Source organism: Cavia porcellus, unplaced genomic scaffold (assembly GCF_034190915.1).
Source record: "Cavia porcellus strain 051 isolate PalLab524CR breed Dunkin Hartley unplaced genomic scaffold, mCavPor4.1 scaffold_1, whole genome shotgun sequence".
Taxonomy (NCBI): domain Eukaryota; kingdom Metazoa; phylum Chordata; class Mammalia; order Rodentia; family Caviidae; genus Cavia; species Cavia porcellus.
In genome coordinates this window covers 92,056,091-92,078,447 of record NW_026947484.1, presented here as the reverse complement: position 1 = coordinate 92,078,447, position 22,357 = coordinate 92,056,091, and the positions used below count along the sequence as shown (strand labels likewise).

Genomic DNA, 22,357 nt, shown 5'->3' with positions numbered 1-22,357 from the left:
TACTTTTTATCATTCTTTTCAGATTTTCTGTGTCTTCCTGCTTCAATTTTTGTAGTTTACATGTGTCCAGATATTTACCTATTTCTTTTAGGTTTTCCAAACTATTGGCATACTAGTGTTCGTTATAGTACCCAAAGATCCTTTGTATTTCTGTAGTACTGGTTGAACTATCTCCATTTTCATCTCTAATACAATTTATTTAGGTCTTCTCTCTTTTTCTTGGTTCATCTAGATAAAAATTTGTCACTTTTATCTTTTCAAGCAACCATCTCTGTTTCGCTGACATTTTCATTTTATTTTTTAAATGTCTCTTTTGTTTATTGCTGTTCTGATCTTTGTTCATTCTTTATCATTACTAATTTTTTGGTTTTAATTAGTTCTCATTTTTGTTTCCTTTTTTTTTTTTTACATATTTGTTAAATATAGGCATTTACTGTCATGACTTGTCTGTACTGCTTTTATTGTGGCCCACAGATTGTGGATTTTGAATTTTCATTTTTATTTGTTTCAAGAAATTTTTAAATTTTTCTTTTGATTTATTCACTGACTCATTGATCATCTAACAGAATACTGGTTGATTTCCAGTATTGCACTGGCAATCTGCTCCTCTTCATAAACATGTTCCTGAAAAGCTGCTTTCTACAAAGCAGCCATTTGAGTCATATTTTAATTATAGCATGTTTTTACAATATTTTCCCATCTGTTTTCCTATCTATAAGATCCATAAGAGCAAAAGCCATATTGTTCAGGTTATTAGACCTCAAATATCCTGGATACACTTTGAATTTTCCTTCTTCTCACAATATATATATATAAACTCATTAAATTTTATGGGTTCTAACTTCCTATTTCTAGAATCCAACTATTTCTTACAATCTTGTTCCTGTACTCAATGAGTCCTCTCTGGACTATTACAATTGCCACTTCAACCAGTATCTCTGACCCCACTTTTGCCTCATGTGTCCTTTCTGCACTGTAGCCAGGATGCTCCTTCTAAAGCATCAACCTAAATCTTATCAGTCTTCTGATTAAAACTCCAATAGGCTTCATATCATTGTTCTACTTAAAACATGTCAGTGGTTTCCACTGCACTTAGAATAAAATCTTCATCTTGCAGTGGCCTAACAAGGTCCTAGGAGACTTGCCCCACATTTACTTGTTTAACATTACCTCTCACTACTCTCAACCTCACTCTTCATTTAGCCACACTGGCCTCCTGCTAGGCAAGATCCTGCTTAATGACCTTTATATTTGCTCCCTCTGCCTGGAATACTCTTTGTTCCCATAGCTAAATAATTCTACAATATCACAGGGTTTTTTTTTTTTTTTTTCACATTTCCGTGTTGATATGCACAATTTCAAAGACACAGAAGCCATAAATACTGTAATATACTAAATGAAATAAGCTGATTTAAACTGTGACAGAGACAGAAGAGAATGTACTCAACTTCATTTTTGGAAAAAATATAGCTAAGTTATATAAACATATAAATTCTAACCCAAAAAGCGAATGTTTTTCATTGCTGACACAATACCACAGCCCTTGAAATGCACAGTAATAAGAACAGTATGAGAAATCTGGTGCATAGTACCTATTTATTTTCAAAGGGTACTAGTTTAAACCAGGTATGGATATACACATATGTAATCCCAGCACTCAGGACTTGAGGCAGGAGGATTTCTAGTTAAAGGATAATCTTTTCCAATTCAGTCAAAAATGTTTCAAAAATCAGTGTGCTCAGCCTAAAATCATTAATCTCCACTCAAGAATGATGAATAAAAATCAAACCTGAAACATCAGAGTTAAAATACTAAAAGCTAAAACTAAAATTCTGAAGGAAAAAAGAAAAAGACAAAACTAGCTGGGGAATGACAAGCTTATCATTCTGGGAGACTGAAGCAGTAAGGTCACAAGTCCAGGCCTAGTTTGGACAGCTTAGTTAGTGATTTAGAAACACTGTCTCAAAAAAAAAAAAAAAGAAAAGAAAAGAAAAAGAAAAAAAGAAATTAAAGGGCTGAAAATATGGCTCAATTTGAAGACCGTATGTTCAATGCCCACTACTGGGAGGAAGCGAGAAGGAGAAAAATTTAGAGAGATAGAGACAAAGAAATGACACAGTACATTTAAGTAAATGAAGAAATAAACTCCTGCCCAATTACAACTTATCAGAAACAAAGTAATCCAGCACACAGAAAAGTGACAGTTTTATATTGTTTTTTTTAAAACCCAAAAGAAACCTAAAAAAAAAAAAAAAAAAAAGAAGGAAAAGACAGGAACAAAATATAGAATAAACAGAAAACAAATAAAGTATATATCTAAAAGCAAGCATATTAACAATTATATTTTAAGTGAACTAGCATTGCAATGAAAATAAGAATTTTTCAGGATGAATTAAAAAACAAAACAGGACCCAAGTAAATACATTAAGTCTAAGATAACTATATGGTGAAATTTAAAGAATGGGAAAGTTTTACTCTATAAAATATAATCATTAAAGACCTGGTTATATCAAAATCATAAAAGTATATTTAAGTCAACCAAATATTACAGCTAAAAGTTATATTTTACAAAGACAAAAGTTTTAATACTTAATTAGAAAGACATAAAATCATAAATTTGAATGAATCCAATAAAACAGCTTTAAACCATAAGGCAAAAATTGAAAGAAACAATACTCTACAATCATATTGAGATTCCTTCCACAAGAGATATTAACATTACCTTCTCATAGAAATATAAATAATATTTTAATAATTAATATTGGTATCAGTAGTTAATGTTGATAATTTTAGGAATTCTTGGTCCAATAATGTCAACAAACAAATACCTAACAAGTACATAAAATATGTTCACAAAATTATATTCTCCCAAGCCATATATGCTTGGCCACATCAAAGGCAATAGATTTCAAAATAATCTTGCAGAATACTATGTCTGACTTGAATGTAAGTACATCAGAAGGCAGTAATGACAAAAAAAGATATATAGTAGTGAGAATTTACAGACAAATATCAGGATTAAATGATACACTTCTAAGTACTTAAAGGTTCAAATAAAAATGAATCAGAATATCTTTAAGGGATTGAATCAGTGTTTTCATATGGCAACAGAGAGACAAAGGCAGAAAAGTGTCTTGCTAGCTCCCTGCAGAACTTCTATCAGGTAGTAACCCAATCCAGGGCAGCAGAGCCCTGACAGTCCAGCCACCTCCCAAAGGACCCAGCTCTTAATACTACTGCACTGGTGATTAGTATTTCAACATGAGTTTTGGAAGGAATACAAACATTAAAGCCATAGCAGGTGGTAACTTCCTGAATGTAATGAAGAGATATTTACAAAAATGCATAGTATACTTCCAGGAAGATTGCAGAGCTATAAGCAGCAGAGAAAAGAGCCTCTCTCAGAGTCACTGTCCATATGCTGGAATATAGCATCGTGACGAAGACAAGGAGGGAAGTGGGCCCAGGAAGAATCTGAAGTGTGAATTGGAGCCCACAGAGAGACTAAAAAGAAAAACTTCAGTGAAGAAGGTAGTAGCCAGCAGGGTCTTCACCCTGAAATGGGACTCACTGTACTAGGTCTGCTGGAACCTGGGGACACATGGTGATGCTGACGGTGATGGGCGGCGACCCTGGAAGCCTCTGCACAGAGATGCAGTAGTGGAGGGGAGCACGGGATGTGGAGGACTACACTGGCTGACAATGAGGGATGAGGACCCAATACTCCTGCAGGAGAGAGCAACTGGCTGGGAGTCACTTTGGAGGCAGAACAGATAAACCTGGACCCCAGAACTGCTGCTGGCTTCCTCTAGCAGCTCCTAGCTGGGTGCATACCCATCACCATTGAAACTGCTTGGACGTGAAAAGCCCAAGGAGTCTGGTATTGGGGCAGGTCTGCTGAGATTACCCACAACTCTGCCATAAAGTAACTGCAGGCTTGTTGGAATACAGTGGCATGATTCAAGACTCTGTCTCCATAGGCTGTCTACTAGTGAAACCAGAGAGAATCCAGGAAGGAGACTATTTCTTTTTTGTTTTTTGTTTGTTTGCTTTTTAATTTTTTGTTTTATTTTCGCTTTCTTCTTCATAATTTATATATGAGTATGAAAGTGGTTCCTAACCTCTTTGTGACAGGGATTCTTTTATCTCTTCCAGCTCTCTTTTCCTTCAGTCTTCTACACCAGTTTCCCCAAGGTGGTGTGATGCTCCTTTGTCTACCAATCTCACTTCTAATCTCCTTTTCTTCTTCCACTTCTCTATTTTCTCTTTAATCCATTTTAAGTTTTAACCCCAAGGGTAAAGTTGATATATTACAGATTTATATATTGCATATAATTTTCTGGTTTTACATTTTGTTATATAATCACAAATCTATTTCACAGAGTTAAAAGTTGCAAATTAAGGGTTAGTTCAGTTTGTTGTTTCCTAGCAGAGTTTGATGTATTGGTACTACTATGGCCAAAAGTGACATTATTGTTCTAAATAGCTGCTGACCCTGACCCATAACTGATGTTAACTAAAGGTCACAGAAAATATGGTGGCACAGGGCCAAAGAATGAGGGACTAGACAAAAAAGCAACAACTTCTCATCTCCAACAAACTTAAGAGGTTGAGTCTTGCAACAGACTCAAAACCCAAAAATCAGCTACACCTGAAAGACACCTCAGAAAAGTAATCATGAAGGGGTCTTAAACACTGCCAATAAAGCCACCCACCATAGGCAACTTACAAGCATCAACATAGAAAATAAACTTAAAAAAAAAAAAGAGAGAGACAATAAAATGAGGAGACAGTTGAGCAAAATGCAACCCCAGACATTCAGTTCATGAAGGGCAAATCCAGGGGACAATGACAATGGGACAATTCCAAAGCCCCCCACCAGGTCTCTCCAAAGTGGAAACAATAAAGCAATTGAATGAGGATCTGGAAAAAAATAAAATAAGAAATAATCTCTCAGATAACTACAGAGATTACCAAAATATACACTATACTTAGCGACATTAGAGCAAACAGAGACAAAAAATAGACAAGATTAAGAAAATTAAGGAAGCTCAGCATACAAAAGAAATGGAAGCCATGAAGCAGATTCAAGCAGATATCCAGGAGAATAAAAACTCCACTGAAAATACTTGAAGCAGATTAGACCAATGTGAGGACAGGATCTCAGATATTGAAGACACGCTTACAGTTATTGACTAGGAAAAGAAAAATTTCTCAGTAGCAAGGGACCCTGAGAAATCAACCCAGCAGCCACTAGATGAGATAAATAAGAATAAATTAAGATTAACGGGAGTTGACTTCCGGGAGAACATGGTGGACAAATAACCCAGCCACAGAGGCTCTCTGAGATTACCAGCTTAGAATCCAGGAGTGGTGCTGTGAGGAGTCTTAAGTGAGGGGAGATGTACCCTGCCGACCCAGGAAAGAACTAAGCTGAGAGAAACCAACTGGAAATGCAATCCTGATGCTATAACAGGAACAGATGAAATCTCAGCGCAGAAGCTGGATCCCGCGCCATTGGAAGCCCCAATTTGAATTTCCTGCTGCCACTACTGCGTCCCAATTGGCACGGCAGGGAGAGAGAGAGAGACGTGCAAAAGCTCTGAGACCAGGAATCGGCGAACAAAACGGTGTTGAGAGCGGGACTGGCAGGGAGCCCTGCATCAACCTGCGGTGAGTGAGAGAAATGGGGACCCTTTCATAGACTAGGAGGCTCCAACAAAGGACATTCTGGGAACGGGCAGACTAGCCAGAACAGGGCCCTGCAGTGACTTTAGTTGCATATTCCCCTCTCAAGCGCGAGTGGTGGGGAGCACTTGGCTTGATGACACCACGGACTAAGATCCAGTAGGCTAGCCCAAATCAGGTCCCTGCACCTGGTGGTGTACCCTAGCAGGGAAACCTTCACTAGGTTGATCTGGAGGGACGGGCCCAGCAGAGGCTGCCCAGGTCTGTGTCTCCCTAGTACACTGCACTGGGCGGGAACACCAAGCCAGCAGATTCAAACAACTCTAACAGACAAAGAGAAAAAAAAAAAAAAAAAAAACTGGGCCTCCTACATACGCTTGTATGGAAGGAACAAAAAGTATGGGAAAAGGAAGCAACATGAAAGGGTCATCAGTCCCCAATCCTGAGAACACTGATCCAGGAAAGGTAAATGCAAAAGAGAATGAAGACAGAAAACATGCAATATCAGACACGGCACCTATAGACATAAAGCGGTATCTCTGAAGCCTCATAGACAACTTCAAAAATGAAGTATTTAATGAAATAAAGCAAGAAATAAGTAGAATAGTTAGAGAAATGCTAAGCACCACCCAAGAAAAAACAGATGGTGGAATGGAAGAACAGAAAAACAGGGGAGAATTGTTTGATGGAAAAAATAGAGAAAACATAGAATATGTGAAACAGGTTCAAAGAGATTGCCAGGAAACTAAAAACTCTATTGAAAGCTGGCATAACAGCTTGAAAGAAACTAAGGATAGATTATCTGAACTGGAGGACACATTTGTAAGGTGGGAGCATGAAATGAAAAACTTCTTAAAAATAACAAGAAAACAAACAGCAATAATACAAAGGCTAGAAGATGATAAGAGGATCTATAACTTAAGAATTAAGAACATATAAGAAGAAACAGGGACACAAACAAATCAACTACAAAAGCTATTTACAGAAATAATCCAGGAGAATTTCCCTAATTTAGCAAAAGGTAAAGATACACAGATGTATGAGGCATACAGGACCCCAGCCATCTATAACCCAAACACAGCTACACCCAGGCATATAATAATCAAAATTCCAGAAATCCAATTTAAGAACAGAATATTAAAAGCCGTCAGAGACAAGAAACAGATCACTTACAAGGGAACACCCATCAGAATTACAGCAGAGTTCTTGGCATAAACCATCAAATCACTAAGAGCGTGGGGGGAAATAATTCAAGCTTTGAAAGATAACAGCCTCCAGCCAAGATTGATATATCCTGCACAACTGTCCCTAGAAATTGATGGAAAAACAAGGTGCTTCCAGGATAAAGAGGAACTAGGGGAATTTGCAACCACCAACTCAACTCTACAGAGATTACTACAGGATATTCTAAAAATGAAAAATACCAAGATTCCAGAAACAGTGGCAGAGAGGCCACAATAAATGGAGTAGAAAGTGAAATGAAGAAGACAAACTGACAACTAATGACAGACAAAGAGCTCAACAGAAATGAGGCAGAGAAGGTTGGATGGTATGAACAGCCATTTTGGAGAAAACAAGACATCATAATAGGTAGTGCTGATTTAATATCACCTTGTTTTGAAGTCCCATCAAGCTTTTGTTCTTCTGTCTCCATCGGTTTTAACGTGTTGTATCTTATTGGATTTTATTATATGTGATAATATAAACAAAAACTTTTATAGACAAGGAGATTATACAGAAACCATTGTTCATTTTCTGTTAGTTGATTCTAAATACCCTGTAATACTGTCATTCTCTTGAACGGTTTGACATTGTCTTGATATGTTTGATGCTACAGTATATGAAGTTATACCCAAAAGATTTTAAGGGAAGAGACACTATGGTAACTACTATTATGTTGAGATTATCTTGTGGTGAAACAGTATTTTGCTTAAATGGCTATGTTTTGACCTGCACTATTTTGTTGTTATGCACTCTTTTTTATCTCAATCTCCTTTTTATTATCTTCTTTTTCATTTTTATCCTTTTAATTAAGGGAAAAATAAATAAAAAATACCAGGATATATTATACTAACCCACTTTGATTTCCTATTAACTTGATTTGAAACCCTGTATTGCTCTCACCATCTTATTTTGACTGATTTTTCTCTATTCTGTTATGCTTGATAGTACCAAGTTCGAAAGTATAGGCAACAACCATGAAGACAGTAAGATTCATTATGACGTCCATTCTGGTTGACTATTATCTTCTTTTGAAGTCCTCTAATGTTTCCAATATTTTAGTTTTATTGGTCTTACTCTTTACTGTTTTGTTCAATTTTATTATAACTGATGATATAGGCAATTCTTTTTAAGATAACAAGAGGCATTATGGTAACCATTGTTGATCACCTTGTATTTTGTTTCTACATTATGTATTATGTCCATCCTTTTGATTTGACTGACTCTGTCCTGTTATGTCACATTTGGTTTTACTTTCAAAAAAAAAGTAATAAGAACTATGGAAGTAATAAAACCTAAAATGTTTAATTGTCATTGTACAAAAGAAAGGAAAAGAAAGTGCTCTAAAGGATATAACTGCATATATATTTAAGTGTATAAGATAGATAACCATATTACTGAGTTTTGTTGGATCATTGAACAAAACTGCTTGCAGTCTCACTGTTTCAAAGTCCCCTCTAATTTTGTAACTTGAACAACTATTTCTAAGATGACAATAAGTAATTAACTAGTGATTTCCTACTGTTTATTTTTTCTGAAATTATGTATAACTTGTACCCTTTTTCTGTTTTTTTTTCTTTTTTCTCCTTAAATAAAATTTAAAAAAAAAGATTAACTGGAGTCAATGAACAAGCAGGAGATACCACAAATGACATTAAAACATATTCACTAGTATTATGATAGAAAACTTTTCTAGTAGAGAAAAAGAATTCGACATGAAGATAAATGAGGCATATAGAACTCCAATTAGCAATGATTAAAAAAAAATCTACAGACAAATATATGATACTCAAAATTCCAGAAATTCCACATAAGTATAGAATCCTAAAAGCTATTAGAGAAAAGAAACAAATCACCCATAAGGGAAAAGACAATCAGGATTATAGCTGACTTCTTAGTATAAACTCTGAAGTCAAGGAGAGCTTGAAATGAAGTTCTCCAAGTTCTAAAGAAAAAACAACTTTCAACCCAGATTTATAACCACCAAACCAGTACTCTAAAATGTTTTGAAGATCATTCTAAAAACGAGACAATAAGTACTATAGCACCATGAACCCTAACAGAAATAATCCACCATAGAAGGCAAACAACTACGGGGAGGGAAAAAAGTGAGGAGCCAAGAGGAAAATAACATGACAAGGATAAGTCAATACATGTCAGTTATAACAATCAATGTCAGTGGTCTAAGTTCACTAATCAAAAGACACAGATTGGCAGAATGGATCAAGAAGCAAGATCCAACAATATGTTGCACACAAGAAACACATTTAATTCAAAAAGAAATTCACAGACTAAAAGTCAAAGGATGGAAAACAACACTCCATGCAACAGGAACCCAGACAAAAGTACTGGTAGCTATTCTATTTACATACAAAGTGAATTTCAAGCTATCACTGATTAAGAGAGATAAGGTCACTACAATCTTGTAAGAATGGGAGAGATAACAATCATAAATATATATGCAACAAATACCATGCATTCTATCAGGTCCCAGTGCAATGACTAGAAATTCATGCCAAAGGAAAGCACAAGAACTTCATAAACACATGGAAATTAAATAGCACCCTACTGAACACCCAACTATATATAACGATTACTAAAGGACACAGGAAGTCAAATAAGCCCAAATACAATTGAATTGGGAGATCCCAATACCCCACTGTCACAAAAAGACAAAACCACTAGACAAAAAAGCAATAATGAAATATTAGAACTAAACCAAACTTTTGAACAAATGAACCTAGTAGATATCTATAGAATGTACCACCCACAACATCAAAATACTTATTCTTCTCAGCTTCACAAGGGACATTCTCCAAAATTGATCAAATACTGACTCTTAGAATATGTTTAAGTAAGTGCAAAGGAATTGAAATTATCCCATGCATTCTATCAGATCACAGTGCAATGACTAGAAATTCATGCCAAAGGAAACCACAAGAACTTCATAAACACATGGAAATTAAATAGCACCCTACTGAACAACCAATGGGTCACAGATGAAATGAAAGAAATTAGACACTTTACAGTTGAACAACAACAATAATACAACTTACTAGAACTTAGAGGATACCATGAAGCAGTCTTAATAGGGAAATTAATAGCAGTAAATACTTGTATTAGGAAAACAGCGCAAGCACACATAAACAACTTAGTGTTAAACCTCAAACTTCTAGAAAAAGACCAGGCTAAACCAAAAGCTCGTAAAAGGGAGGAAATTATAAAGATCAGAGAAGAAATTAACACACTGGAGACTAAAGATACAATACAAAGACCAATGAATTGAAGAGTGGGTTGTCTGAAAGATTAAGTAAAATTGACAAACCTGTAGTCAACCTTATCAAAGAAAGGAAAGACTCAAAACCATGCATCAGTAATGAAAAGGGCAAAATCACAACAGATCCTGCAGAAAACCAAAAATCACCTATTCTTCCTTTGAAAACTTGTATTTTAACAAGATGGAAAATGCAGTAGAAATGGATGAATATCTAGATATATATGAATTACCAAAGCTAAATCAAGATATAAAATATGTAAGTGTACATATGTAAATGTATGCAAGATAGATAACTATATTACTAATCTCTCTTAGTTCATCAGAAAGAATCGTTTGTGCTTTCATTGTGTGACTGATCACTTTTGTGTCTAGATTTTGTAATCTGAAAAACTAGATCTGAGATAATAATATGCAACATGTTAACTAGTGTTAATTCTTACTTTGTTTTCTTTTGAAATTCTGTACCATTTCTATTCTTTTTGTTTTGCTTTTTAAATTAAAAAAATAAAAATTCCAAATAACCCAATAGCATAAATGAAATTTAAGATGTAAAATTAGAACTTATCAACAAGGAAAAGCTCAGGCCATGATGGATTCACTGCTGAATTCTGCAAGAAATTTAGAGAAGACCTAAGAACACTACTTCTCAACGTCTTTAATGATATTGAATGGGAAGCAATACTTCCAAATTCATTTCTGGAAGCAATTATAACCCTGATACCAAAATTAGAGAAGGACCCAACTAAGAAGAGAATTACAGGCCAGTCTTCCTAATGAATAGTGATGCAAAAATCCTCAGTAAGAGACTGGCAAACAGGCCGCAGCAAATCGTTTAGAAGATTGTAAACCGCAGTCAAGTGGGATTCATCCCAAGGATGCAGGGATGGTTCAACATACATAAATCCATATAGGATGCAGGGTTGGTTCAACATATGTAAAGCCACAAATGTAATACAGCATAGTAACCGACCCAAGGACAAAATTATACGATCATCTCAATAGATGCAAAAAAAAAAAATCTTTTTACAAAGTCCAGCGCTCACTCACAATAAAAATCCTACAAAAAATTGGAATAGATGGTCATTATCTCAAGCTGATAAAAGCCATCTACAACAAACCAACAGCCAACATCATACTAAATGGACAAAAACTCAAAGTTTTCACTCCAGAATTTGGAACAAGACAAGGATGTCTGCTATCTCCACTCTTATTCACACAGTCCTGGAAACTTTAGCTGGAGCAATTAAACAAAAGAAATAAAAGGACTAAAGACAGCAAAGGATGAAGGTAAACTATCGTTATTGCAGATGACATACTCTACGTAGAAAACCCCAAAACTCCACCAAAAGATTTCTAGATTAAATTCAGTAATGTAGCCGGTTACAAGTCAGCACTCAAAATTCAATAGCCTTCTTGTACACGGATAACAAATGCACTCAGAGAGAAATCAGGGAAACAATACCTTTTACAACACCATCCAAAAAAAAAAAAAAAAGAAATACCTAGGCATCAATCTAATAAAGAATATAAAAGACCTCTATATTGAAAACTACAGTACTCTGAAAAGTGATATTGAAGAGGATAGAGAGATGGAAATGGAGAGATATCCCATGCTCCTGGTAGGAAAAAGCAATATAGTGAAAATGGCCATATTTCCAAAATTCTCATACAGAAAGCAATTCCAATCAAAATTCCAATAGCATATCTCACAGATTTAGGAAAAAAACCTAAAATTCATCTAGAATCAAAAGAGATCTAGAAAAGCAAAGGTAATCTTGGGCAACAAAGACAAGACAGGAGGCATTGCAATCTCTGACTGGAAATTATACTGTAAAGCTACTGTGATAAAAACAATGTGTTACACACACCCCCCCCCCCACACACACACACACAAAACAGACCAGAAGATTAATGGAACAGATTAGAAGATGCAGAACACACTAAGACACACTATCTTTGACAAAGGCACCAAACACATCCACTAGAAGAAAGCCTCTTTAATAAATACTGCTGGAAAAACTGGCTCCATGCCGAAGACTAAAACTGGACCCATATCTTTCACTGTATACTAAGCTAAAATCAGAATGGATCAGAGATCTTAATACTAAAACAGAAACATTAAATCTGCTGGAATATAAAGTAAAAACTCTTGAAGACATTGGTGTACTCAAAGACCTTATGAACAAAATCCTGGCTTCTCAGGAACAATCACAACGAATCAACAACTGGGATCTCACCCTCCTGAAAAGCTTTTTCACAGCAAGAGAAATCACCAACAGAGTTGTCTACCTGCAAAATCAGAGAAAATATTTGCCAGCTGATCCTCAGAGGATTATTATCAATAACATATAAAGAACTCAAAAAAAAAAAAATCAGTCATCCCAAATTTAAAGACACAATCCAAAAATGGGCATCTAAAATGTATGCATACTTCTCAGATGAAGACATACAAACAGCAAATAAATACGTGAAAAAATGTTCAACATCACTGATCATTTGAGAGATACAAATTAAAACAATACTGAGATTCCACTTCACCCCAGGAAGAATGGTTACTATCAAGAAATCAGGCAAGGGCTGGGGACTTGGCTTGGCCGGCAGACTGAAAATCCTACATTTAATACCCTGTACAAAAATAAAAAAAATAAAAAATAAATAAAGCAATAACAAATACTGGAGGGATTGTGGGGAAAAAAGAATCCTTCTCCATTGTTGGGAACACAGACTGGTACAACCGCTGTGGAAATCAGCGTGGAGATTCCTCAAAAAGCTAGTACTAGAGGTGCCATTCAACCCAGCTATTTTCCTTCTGGGTATCTTTCAAAAAAACTAAAAATATTATACCACAGTGATGTATGTGCACCCATGTTTATTGCGGCACAGTTTGTAATAGTCAGATTTTGGAAACAACCTAAATGCCCATCAACTGAGGAATGGATAAAAAAATGTGGTATTTTTACACAATGGAGTACTACTTAGCCATAAAGATAAACTGGAGACTTTTATAGGTAAATAGATGCAACATCTTGAGAACATACTCATTAGTGAGATAAATAAGACACAAGTGTAAACATCATACTGTTTCATCAGTGTGAGAAGTAGAAAGAAAAAACATATGTATATGTGTATGTATATGTACATAAAAATAATAGTTATGATAGTTATACTAATGATTTCTCTGAGTTCACTGAAGAGAAAGCTTTGCGCTGATATTGTTTGGACAACTGAATACAGATGTCCTGTGTCCTGGGTGAATGATTTGGGGATGACAATGCGCAATGTATGTACCATTGTTTCCTTCTAATTGGTGTGTTTTGGAATTTTGTTGTAGCTTTTTCTCCTCCTCCACCTCCCCTCCTCCTCCTCCTCCTCCTCCTTCTTCTTCTTCCTCCTCTGTTCTAAAAATTTTTATCCTTTAAATAAAATGGATTTGGAAAAAATAAAAATAATAAGAATAAAACAAGAATGAACCTTTAAAAAACTCACAGTAAATACAATATTTAATGATAAAATACTATAAGCTTCAAATCAAGCAAAACTATTAATAGCTATAGAAGTCAGAGTAGTAGTTACATATATGGTACTCATTAACAGTTAGACACATCATGGAAGCTCTCTGGATACTGGCAATATTCTGTATCTTGGCCTGAGTGGTATTTATATGGTTATGCGCCCTTTGTAAAGTGTTATAACTGAGTTATACACTTAAAGTCTGTATATATTATTATGTTTATTACATTTATTATACTAAATAAATCTATTTGTGAAAAATTTCATCAATGTTTTCAGTGAAACTTTATGTAATCTCCTTGAAGTATATTTAACAGCTAAGTACCAATATATCCAGAGACTTTAGATTATGGAGGAAGGAGACCTCTCAAGTATAATGACATTAAGAAGTTATCCTACTTAAGACAATATATTACTATATAGAAACACAAACAGTACAGAGCCCTGAAAGAAACTCACAGGTATACTCAATCAGTATACATTGGGAAAAGGAGATACTATACTAGATGAAGCTAGAATAACTGATTACTATTTAGGGGGAAATGAGTAAAATGGACCTTTACCTCATACCAGTGATGGAGAGCCTTTTAGAGCTTTCAGTAATACAAACAGCCTGCTATGCACAGTGCCACAGGTTCACCATCACTGCTACACTATGAAAGAGAAATTGTTCTGAATGATTTGTGACTATAAATAACAAAAGCATGGCTTTAGAACTTTCTAACGAAGACAAAGGTTTTGACTTTTGGGTAAGAATGGATTTCTCAAATGAGATGCCAAAGCACTAACTACAATTATTAATTTGTCAAAATGAAAATGAGAATTCATGTATATTAAGCAACAACAAAAGAAAACGACATGGTGTACACTGAGATATCTGCCATACATTTCACTTGTAAAGGATCACTATCAAAAACATAAAAAATTTTTAAATTGGTAAGAAAAAAATCCAATAGAAGAATGGACAAATGATGTAAAATATATTTCAGAGTAGAGCATATGCTGAGCATATGCATAGTCATTTGAAGATGTAATTCCATCAGAGATACGCACTTAAAAGCAAAATAAGATTTTATTTTATACTAATTTAGTTGGCAACAAATTAAAAAGTATGACAATAAGTGTTCAAAAGGACATGACTCAACTACATCTTTACACATTGTTGTTTTTTTGGCTTTGTTTTCCTTTGGTACCAGGGATCAAACTCACGGCCTCGTTAATTGCCAGGCAGGCGCACATGCCACTGAGCTAAATCCCCACCACTCTTATACATCGTTGATGGGAGAAAAATTAATAAAACAATAAAATAAACTATCAATATTTTGTAAAAATAATAATGTTATGCTCTAAAACCTATAGTTTTTCACTGTTAGATATATAGCTCACAAAATCGTATACAAATGCACTCCAAGAATTATATACAAAAATACAGTTGGGGCTAAGGACACAGCACTTTCCTAACCATGTTCAAGGCCTAAGGTTTGATCCTCTGCACCAAAAATAAAGTCAATGTCAACATTACCTGCAACAAAATACTAGAAATAACCAAAATAGTCAAATAGATGAATGAACAATTAATTGTCATATAGTCATATGCAACAGAATATTTTAAAGCACTATATCCAACATGAGTCAAAATTGCCAAAATATATGCAATAATATATATTATAGTAGTTTTATACATGATGAAATTAAATAATATACTATGTCCTTATAAATGTGTACATGATAAAACTTTTAAAACATCAATATAATAATAGTTTAGTGACTACTTCTTTTGAAAGAATTAAGGTACCAAAAAACAGATGTAAGTCATAAGTAATGTCCTACTTTTTGGATGAGATGGCGAAAAAATATTTTTAGCTTAATAAACAAAGTAAATTAAATAAGGCTATGCATATCACAAAATAGTGTGTCATGATGTTAATGTTATGATTAATCCATTTCAGAGTACCGCTTGTCAAAATATGCAATACAATATAATGCAAATTTAGAAGCTGTTGCCTTAACACCAAGTTTTTCACAAGTGAAAATGTTCTTGGTTAAGACATTACTATTGGAAAATAATCACCCAAATCCCTGTGTGAATAATTCCAATTATGAGTTAAATTAATGAATTGTAAAATTTCAAGGACTGTAGTAAATTATGTTAAAAACATAAATTCACAGAACTTGGACATTTTAAAAAGATATTGAACCTGAAAGTTACCTTGAACATTGTCAGAGGTACCACTGAATATTTTTCAGATACAAAGACCTATCCTTGATTTGTACTATGCCAACAATCTTCAAAAAATTCTATGACAGATTTCATTAATATCAGTATTTTTATGTATGAAAAATTTTCAGCTAAACCGCTGAGGAAATTTATCCAAGTTTATTTACCATGGAAAACAGAAAGGCCAAATGACCCAGTCATACCCAAATATCAGTACAGAATTAGGACTAACAGGAAATAAGTATCACATACCAAGCCTTGTGGTTAAGTAAGGTTATGAGATATAATGTTAGGTGCTCTTACTGTTATATCCTTCAGTTACAGTCTTAAAAAGACAATAACTTATTAATTTTCTTTTCAATGACAAAATAATTCATCATAATTACTATAAATATCCATAGAGTATTCCTTCCTGAACTCTGTGTAAAATACCAGTATCTGCAGAAGCCAGGTCCCTTACATAAAATAGCATAATATTTGTATATAATCTATTCATATCATTCCATATATTTTAAATCATCTGTTTACTTATAACACCTAATAAAATGTGAGACATATAGTTGTTTTATTATTTACAGAATAATCATTAAAAATTTATACATATTCAGTACAAATGCAATTCTTTTATCAAATACATTTGATCTGTATTTGGTTGAATTTACAAATGCAAAACCTGCTGATACAGTGGGTCAATTATGCTTCATGTGCTCTGTATTTCTCCAGGTATTTCTGTACGAATTTACATTACAGACAATATCCATGTCTACACAGAGTATAAAAAGTAGCAGAATACAAACAACCATAATTTGTATGGTAGTATTGTGAATCTGATTCAATTTTGAGCAAGTCAAATTTAGGAGATAGGAAATAATTAGAAAATGTCTCTCACCTGGGCTGAACGGTCTGAATCACCTTCTTGAGGTAAAGGACAGGGTGTTCCTTGCAAATTCTGAAGTTTTTCTTTTAATTTTGCATTTTCTTGTTCTTTTTGAACTAGCTGGTCTTGAAGATCAGCAATACTTTGCCGGAGCACAGTTTCACTTGACTTTGTCATTTCAAAACATACTTGTAACTCATTGTAAAGCTATTTTTAAAAATCCAGATTACATTAATAAACAATATGCTAGTAATGTATAAATATATATACACATGAACTGTATATAACAATGTGCTTATCCCCACATTATTTTAATAGCCTAAAAGAGAAAACAAGATATAAATACAAGGAAACCAACTTATGTTTAAAAAGGTAATGTAGCCAGGCATGGTGGTACATTTCTGTAGTCTCAGTACTCAGGAAGCTGAGGCAGGAGGATCACTAAGAGCTCAAGGCCTGCCTGGGCTACAAAGAGAATTCAAAGTCACCTGAACTACAGAATAAGACCCTGACTCAAAAAAAAAAAAAAAAGGTAATATATATTACTGGCCAGTGCAATACAAAAAAGTACTAAGAATAGAAAGACTTAGAATAGTGTACTAAGCATTTCCAAAGGTTTCTGAACCATATCACTGGATATAAACACAACAATTCCAGTTCTTCATACTAATTTTTTGTGTCCGTTTTCTTCACTTTGTTGTTGTTACAGTGACAAAATACCCAAGAATATTAGTCACATTAATCTCAATCAACTCCATGAAAACAAAATCTTTGAACTCAGCCATGACAATTTTATTGCACTGGACAAAAAAACAGTCATTTTAAAGAGAGCAGAGATGTGAAAAAATAATGTACTTTGCTAGAAAATAATATGAAAAAGTAATAAAGTATGTCAGATTATTTGAATATAAAGATTTCAAAGAAAAGAACAAATATTTCATTAACAACTCATTAAATATTAAATAAGTATTTTGCCTCACAATTTCAGAAGTTCCAGTTCTTAGTCATTTGATCATGTTGCTTTGGACCTGTGGCAAGGTATATGTCATGGCAAAAGTGTGTGTGTGTGTGTGTGTGTGTGTGTGTGTGGGTGTGTGTGTGTGTTCAATGTGTACTAATGAGCACTAAGAATTTGAACTAGTAACTAGGAGAAGTATATTGACACTTTATTTACAATACTGAAAAAATTATATTACTATTTCTAAAATAATTATATGTCATGGTTTTATACCCTGTAATGTTGAAGTGACATGTATCATTACTATGCTCTAAGGTATGCTAAAATATATTTCAAACTCTTTAAGGAAATACTCAAAATGTTAACAATATTTGCCTTAGGATAAAACTATAAAAGATTCTTTGTTTTTATGGATAACTATTTATACATAGACCACTAAAGAAAACAACTAAGGCTAACTTCAGGCAAGCCTAAGTATATCATCAAGAAATCCCACTTTTAAAGTAAGCTTAGCTAAGGATACTAATGAAAACCATATGACCAACCGTCTAAACCAACTTCAAAATTAAAATACTACAATGGAAATTACAATTTCAGAATAACAATCAAGTGAAACATCAATGAACTATTCTTTTTCCCCCTTGAAGATATATGTTTGAAAAATACACAAAAGGGAAATGGAATTCAATCTTGAGAAAAAGAAGACCCTCCTCCAAAAAAACCACACACAGAAACACAGATTAAACATAGGAAAAAATCAAGCATCATATCTCAGTTTATTTTTTCTTTGCTTTTCTTTAGCCTCGATACTATTCAGACGCACAATACATCCCTATCACTTAAAATTAGTCTCTCTTGTATTTTTGTAATAAACATCACCAATATTATTAGTAGGTATCCCACACTCAACATGTTTAAAACTAAGCTGTAATCTGTTGTCTGCAACATATCACCAATATTAATTCATCCAAGGACAGCGCCCCTCTTCTATGTTGTATGGTATTAGGGATTTAACCCATGATCTACAAACTGAGCTACATCCTCAGCCATTTTTTTAAAAAAGCCTTTAAGACAGTTACTAAGTTGCCTACACAGGGCCTAGACCTGCCTCAACTTCCAAGAGTCCTGAAACCATGCTTAAAGGACAGCCTTTTGAATCTCTGGAGTTGGAAAAGGTCCCATTATGTTTTCATACGGTCTCCCTAGCTCTACTATTACAACAATCATTATTCTTAAGCATTTAATGTTTGTCATCAATTAATTTTAAGCTATAAGAGAGATAAATAAAAGAAGTAAAATGATACCTATGCCTAAACCTATGGGAGCATCTTTCAGGCCCTGGAAGCAAGTGCAAAGACCTTACCGTTGAAGAATACTTGGTATGGTCAAGGAACAAAAACAAGGTTAATGTGAGTGAACTGTAGCAAAAAGAAGAGAAGGTGAAAGTGAGGTCAGAGAGGTAATGCAGTGAAAGTTAACACAGGACTTCACAGGTGATACTAAGAATTTAGGTTTTTATTTTTTAATGGGATAGGAAAACCATAAGGGGATTTAAGATAAGAGTGACCTGATTTGAGTTATTAAAATTTAGCAAGAAAATCCTAGTATCCATATTGACAGTGCAGTGAAAAGGCAGAAGGTGAGACCAAAGAAATAAAGTGACAAACTATTATACTCAGGTACTACATTAGAAACATGGACGAAATGATGACGCAGGGGTAGTAGGAAATAAAATTATGAAATGTGTTCCAGACAGCAGACAATAGCTTAGTTTTGAACATACAATGTGTGAGATGCCCACTATGCATTCAAGCAAAGAGATTATAAAGTAAGTTTAGGGAAACATAAAAGCACTTTTTGGCTCAGACTATGAAGGGAAGGGGCACTGGGAAGCAGTGGATTCTGTGTCAACAGAACTTCAGTGCAGAAGCATCTCCCAATACCCCAGTGTAAATAACTTCTGTAGCCAAGGTCAATACTGGTCACTGTAAATAACTTACACAACTAAGGTCATTACTGGCACGTGGCCACTATTGTGTGTTTAGGTACAAACATAACTGCCAGGATGATTGGGGCAACTAAGCGTCTGGCAACTTCTCTGAGAATGGGCTAGCTAAGGGGCTAAGGACTGCTGTGAATATACTGCTGGGGACCCCGAGAGCAGCTAAACAGATGGCTAAGCAGCTGAATAAAAGATGTTAACCCAGTCCACAGCTCACCTCTCTTCTTCGGGCTTCCCAAATCTCAAGTAAACTTCCTCAAACTGAATGTGTAACAAGACAGTAAAGATTATATCTGATCTTCAAATTTGGCAAAGAGATTTGGGGAGAATAAACAGATTTTGAAGTGTTTGACTTTGAAAGCAAAAGTGAGGCATAGGTGATTGGACAGATCGCCTAGAATGTGAATCTAAAAAAAGAAGAAGAAAGAAAAGAAGAAGAAGAAGAAGAAGAAGAAGAAGTAGTAGTAGTAGTAGTAGTAGTAGTAGTAGTAGTAATAGGAGTAGCAGAAGAAATTGTAAGACTGAGGTGAGGTCTGGGACACTTTAAAAAAAAAAAAGGTACAAAGACTAGGAAGAACTGGAAAAAAAAAAAAAAAAAAAAAAAAACTAAAAAAATTGCCAGAAACTGAAGAAAGAAAATCATGCAACTAAAATATACTAGAAGCCAGGAAAGGAAAAAGTATTTCAAGAGACAGTCATCAATAGCAACAATTAAAATTACTAATAAAGAGCAAATTTTCAAAGCATTTTATCAGTGGAGGCTGGTTTAGCACACTAATGTGGAATGCAAAACAGAAGTTTGAGCTACTCTAAAGTGGAGAGGATAGACTCTATCCTCCTGCTTGGTATCACTCATATCCTTTGGGAAACATGAAGAGAATACAGAATGTAGACTGAAAAACACTGTTCCAAAGCATCATTTAAAAACATGTGCTTAAAATTTACTTAATATGGTTACTGTTTTGTTTTAACTGTAGATATTAGATTTTCATGGTACAATTTTAGAAGACAGCACTAAAAAAATTCAAAATTCATTGTACTAGTTAACCACTATAAGCCTTATCAGCTTTAACTAGTAAATGGGAATGTGGTGGCTCTCATAGAGTTAGTATATATAAAATAAATTATTTACATAAATGACTTAGAAGAGTACATAAAAATATAGAGAACTCAATAAAGTTATTTTTTAACTTACAAACTATAACTACTCTTACTGGTCCAGTTAGCATAACTACATAATTGGATAAGCCTTCTTGAGGGTCTCCTAAAGTAGAATGACTACTGAAAAGGAACACCCCCCAAAATAGAGAAAATCGTTGTAAAATATTGATCCTAAAGACCTCATTAGCATTCCTCTTTGTGTTTGTGATTTGTCAATAAAATAATGTACAAATTTTATAATGAAAGTCTGCTTTAGGTCTTAAATTAGGATCATACTTGACCAAATATTTTCTCACATTAAAGGCTGAATAGTTCTCCTCAAATTCTTTCTAGTTCTAGGGCTGTAGCCCAAGAAGTTTCATAGAACATATAAAAATTCCATTTTCTAAGAAAAATAAGCTATGAGATAGATTCAGATATTTTAAATTATTTAGTTCTGATAACTATAAAGAAAACTCACAAAAAGTTAAATATTATCAAATTAAAGAATACTTCACTGGAAGAAACACTCTATGTGTAAAAGGGAATAATAAAGCAATGCTAAAATTCTGCAAATTTGATTTCTACGTATTGTTCTAAGTTTATACACAGAAACCTATAATTCTATGACAAAACAAATGCATACTTTTTGATATGATACACTTTCAGCCGTGTGAACATCTTCCCGATCTTTCAGTACTTTTTGTGTATCCATATTGAGAACCTGAAGCTGCTGGATCAGCTCTGCTTGCTGTGCTGTGTGTGCGCTGTTCTGTTTGTAAAGATTCTGCAGCTCCTGCAATTCTTTCCTGTGCAAACCAAGCAATAAATAAAAGCATGAATAAAGATCACCTCAGTTAAATAACTGTGTTCGTCTAAGGCTATAGATCGGCTTCCTATTTTTCATCTATTATATTTTACTGCGGGAAAAATTATTAATAAAAGAAATAATATATAAAATATTTAATATTTATCACCTACACCTAGAAAGTATTGATAGAACTATGACTTTCAAAGGCAAATACTTATCAATTTTATAGCTTGACATTAATAAAAATACTGGATATATAGTCACCTTCTTATTTAAATTTAGTTAACACTTCAGTTCCAAGAATTAGTAAATCCTGCTGCCAACTATAGTATACAAGGTAAGTTAATCCTCCAACTTGTATTACATAGAACCTTAAATGCATTAAAAAAATCCCAAAGTCAAGATTCGTTTTTCAAACCAAAGGCCTTTACAGTGTCATTGCTGGTTCTACTTTGTAACCTCAGAGACTGAGGCTGGGATTCCTTTGACTCCTCTAATCCAAAATGAAGATGATGCGGCAAGAAAGTGAGAAAGGAGAGTAACAAGGGAAAACTAGTATTTCCAAGCAATCCAGGGTAAAACACGTAAGCAAGAGGACAAATGTACATGTATACATGTGATAGTAACAATGCACTAAAAGTCAGAAAGAACCACA

At 34.2% G+C, this 22,357-nt stretch overlaps 1 protein-coding gene across 13 annotated transcripts in view; it reads right to left on the bottom strand.

Annotated features, from left to right (window-relative positions):
* Window positions 1-22,357, bottom strand: part of Cntln (centlein) — a 448,833-nt gene that overhangs the window by 175,740 nt on the left and 250,736 nt on the right. For 12 of the 13 annotated variants that reach the window (XR_010048348.1, XR_010048366.1, XR_010048365.1 and 9 more), the window contains 2 exons: window positions 21,538-21,700; window positions 16,804-16,998 (listed from right to left, as the gene is read on the bottom strand). Coding sequence is in view for 10 of the 13 variants with exons in the window: in XM_063251634.1 (XP_063107704.1) it covers window positions 16,804-16,998; window positions 21,538-21,700 (358 nt within the window). In the remaining 3 variants the exon portion in view is untranslated. The remainder of the gene's footprint in view (window positions 1-16,803; window positions 16,999-21,537; window positions 21,701-22,357) is intronic. The other variant, XM_063251626.1, reaches the window with a different exon arrangement.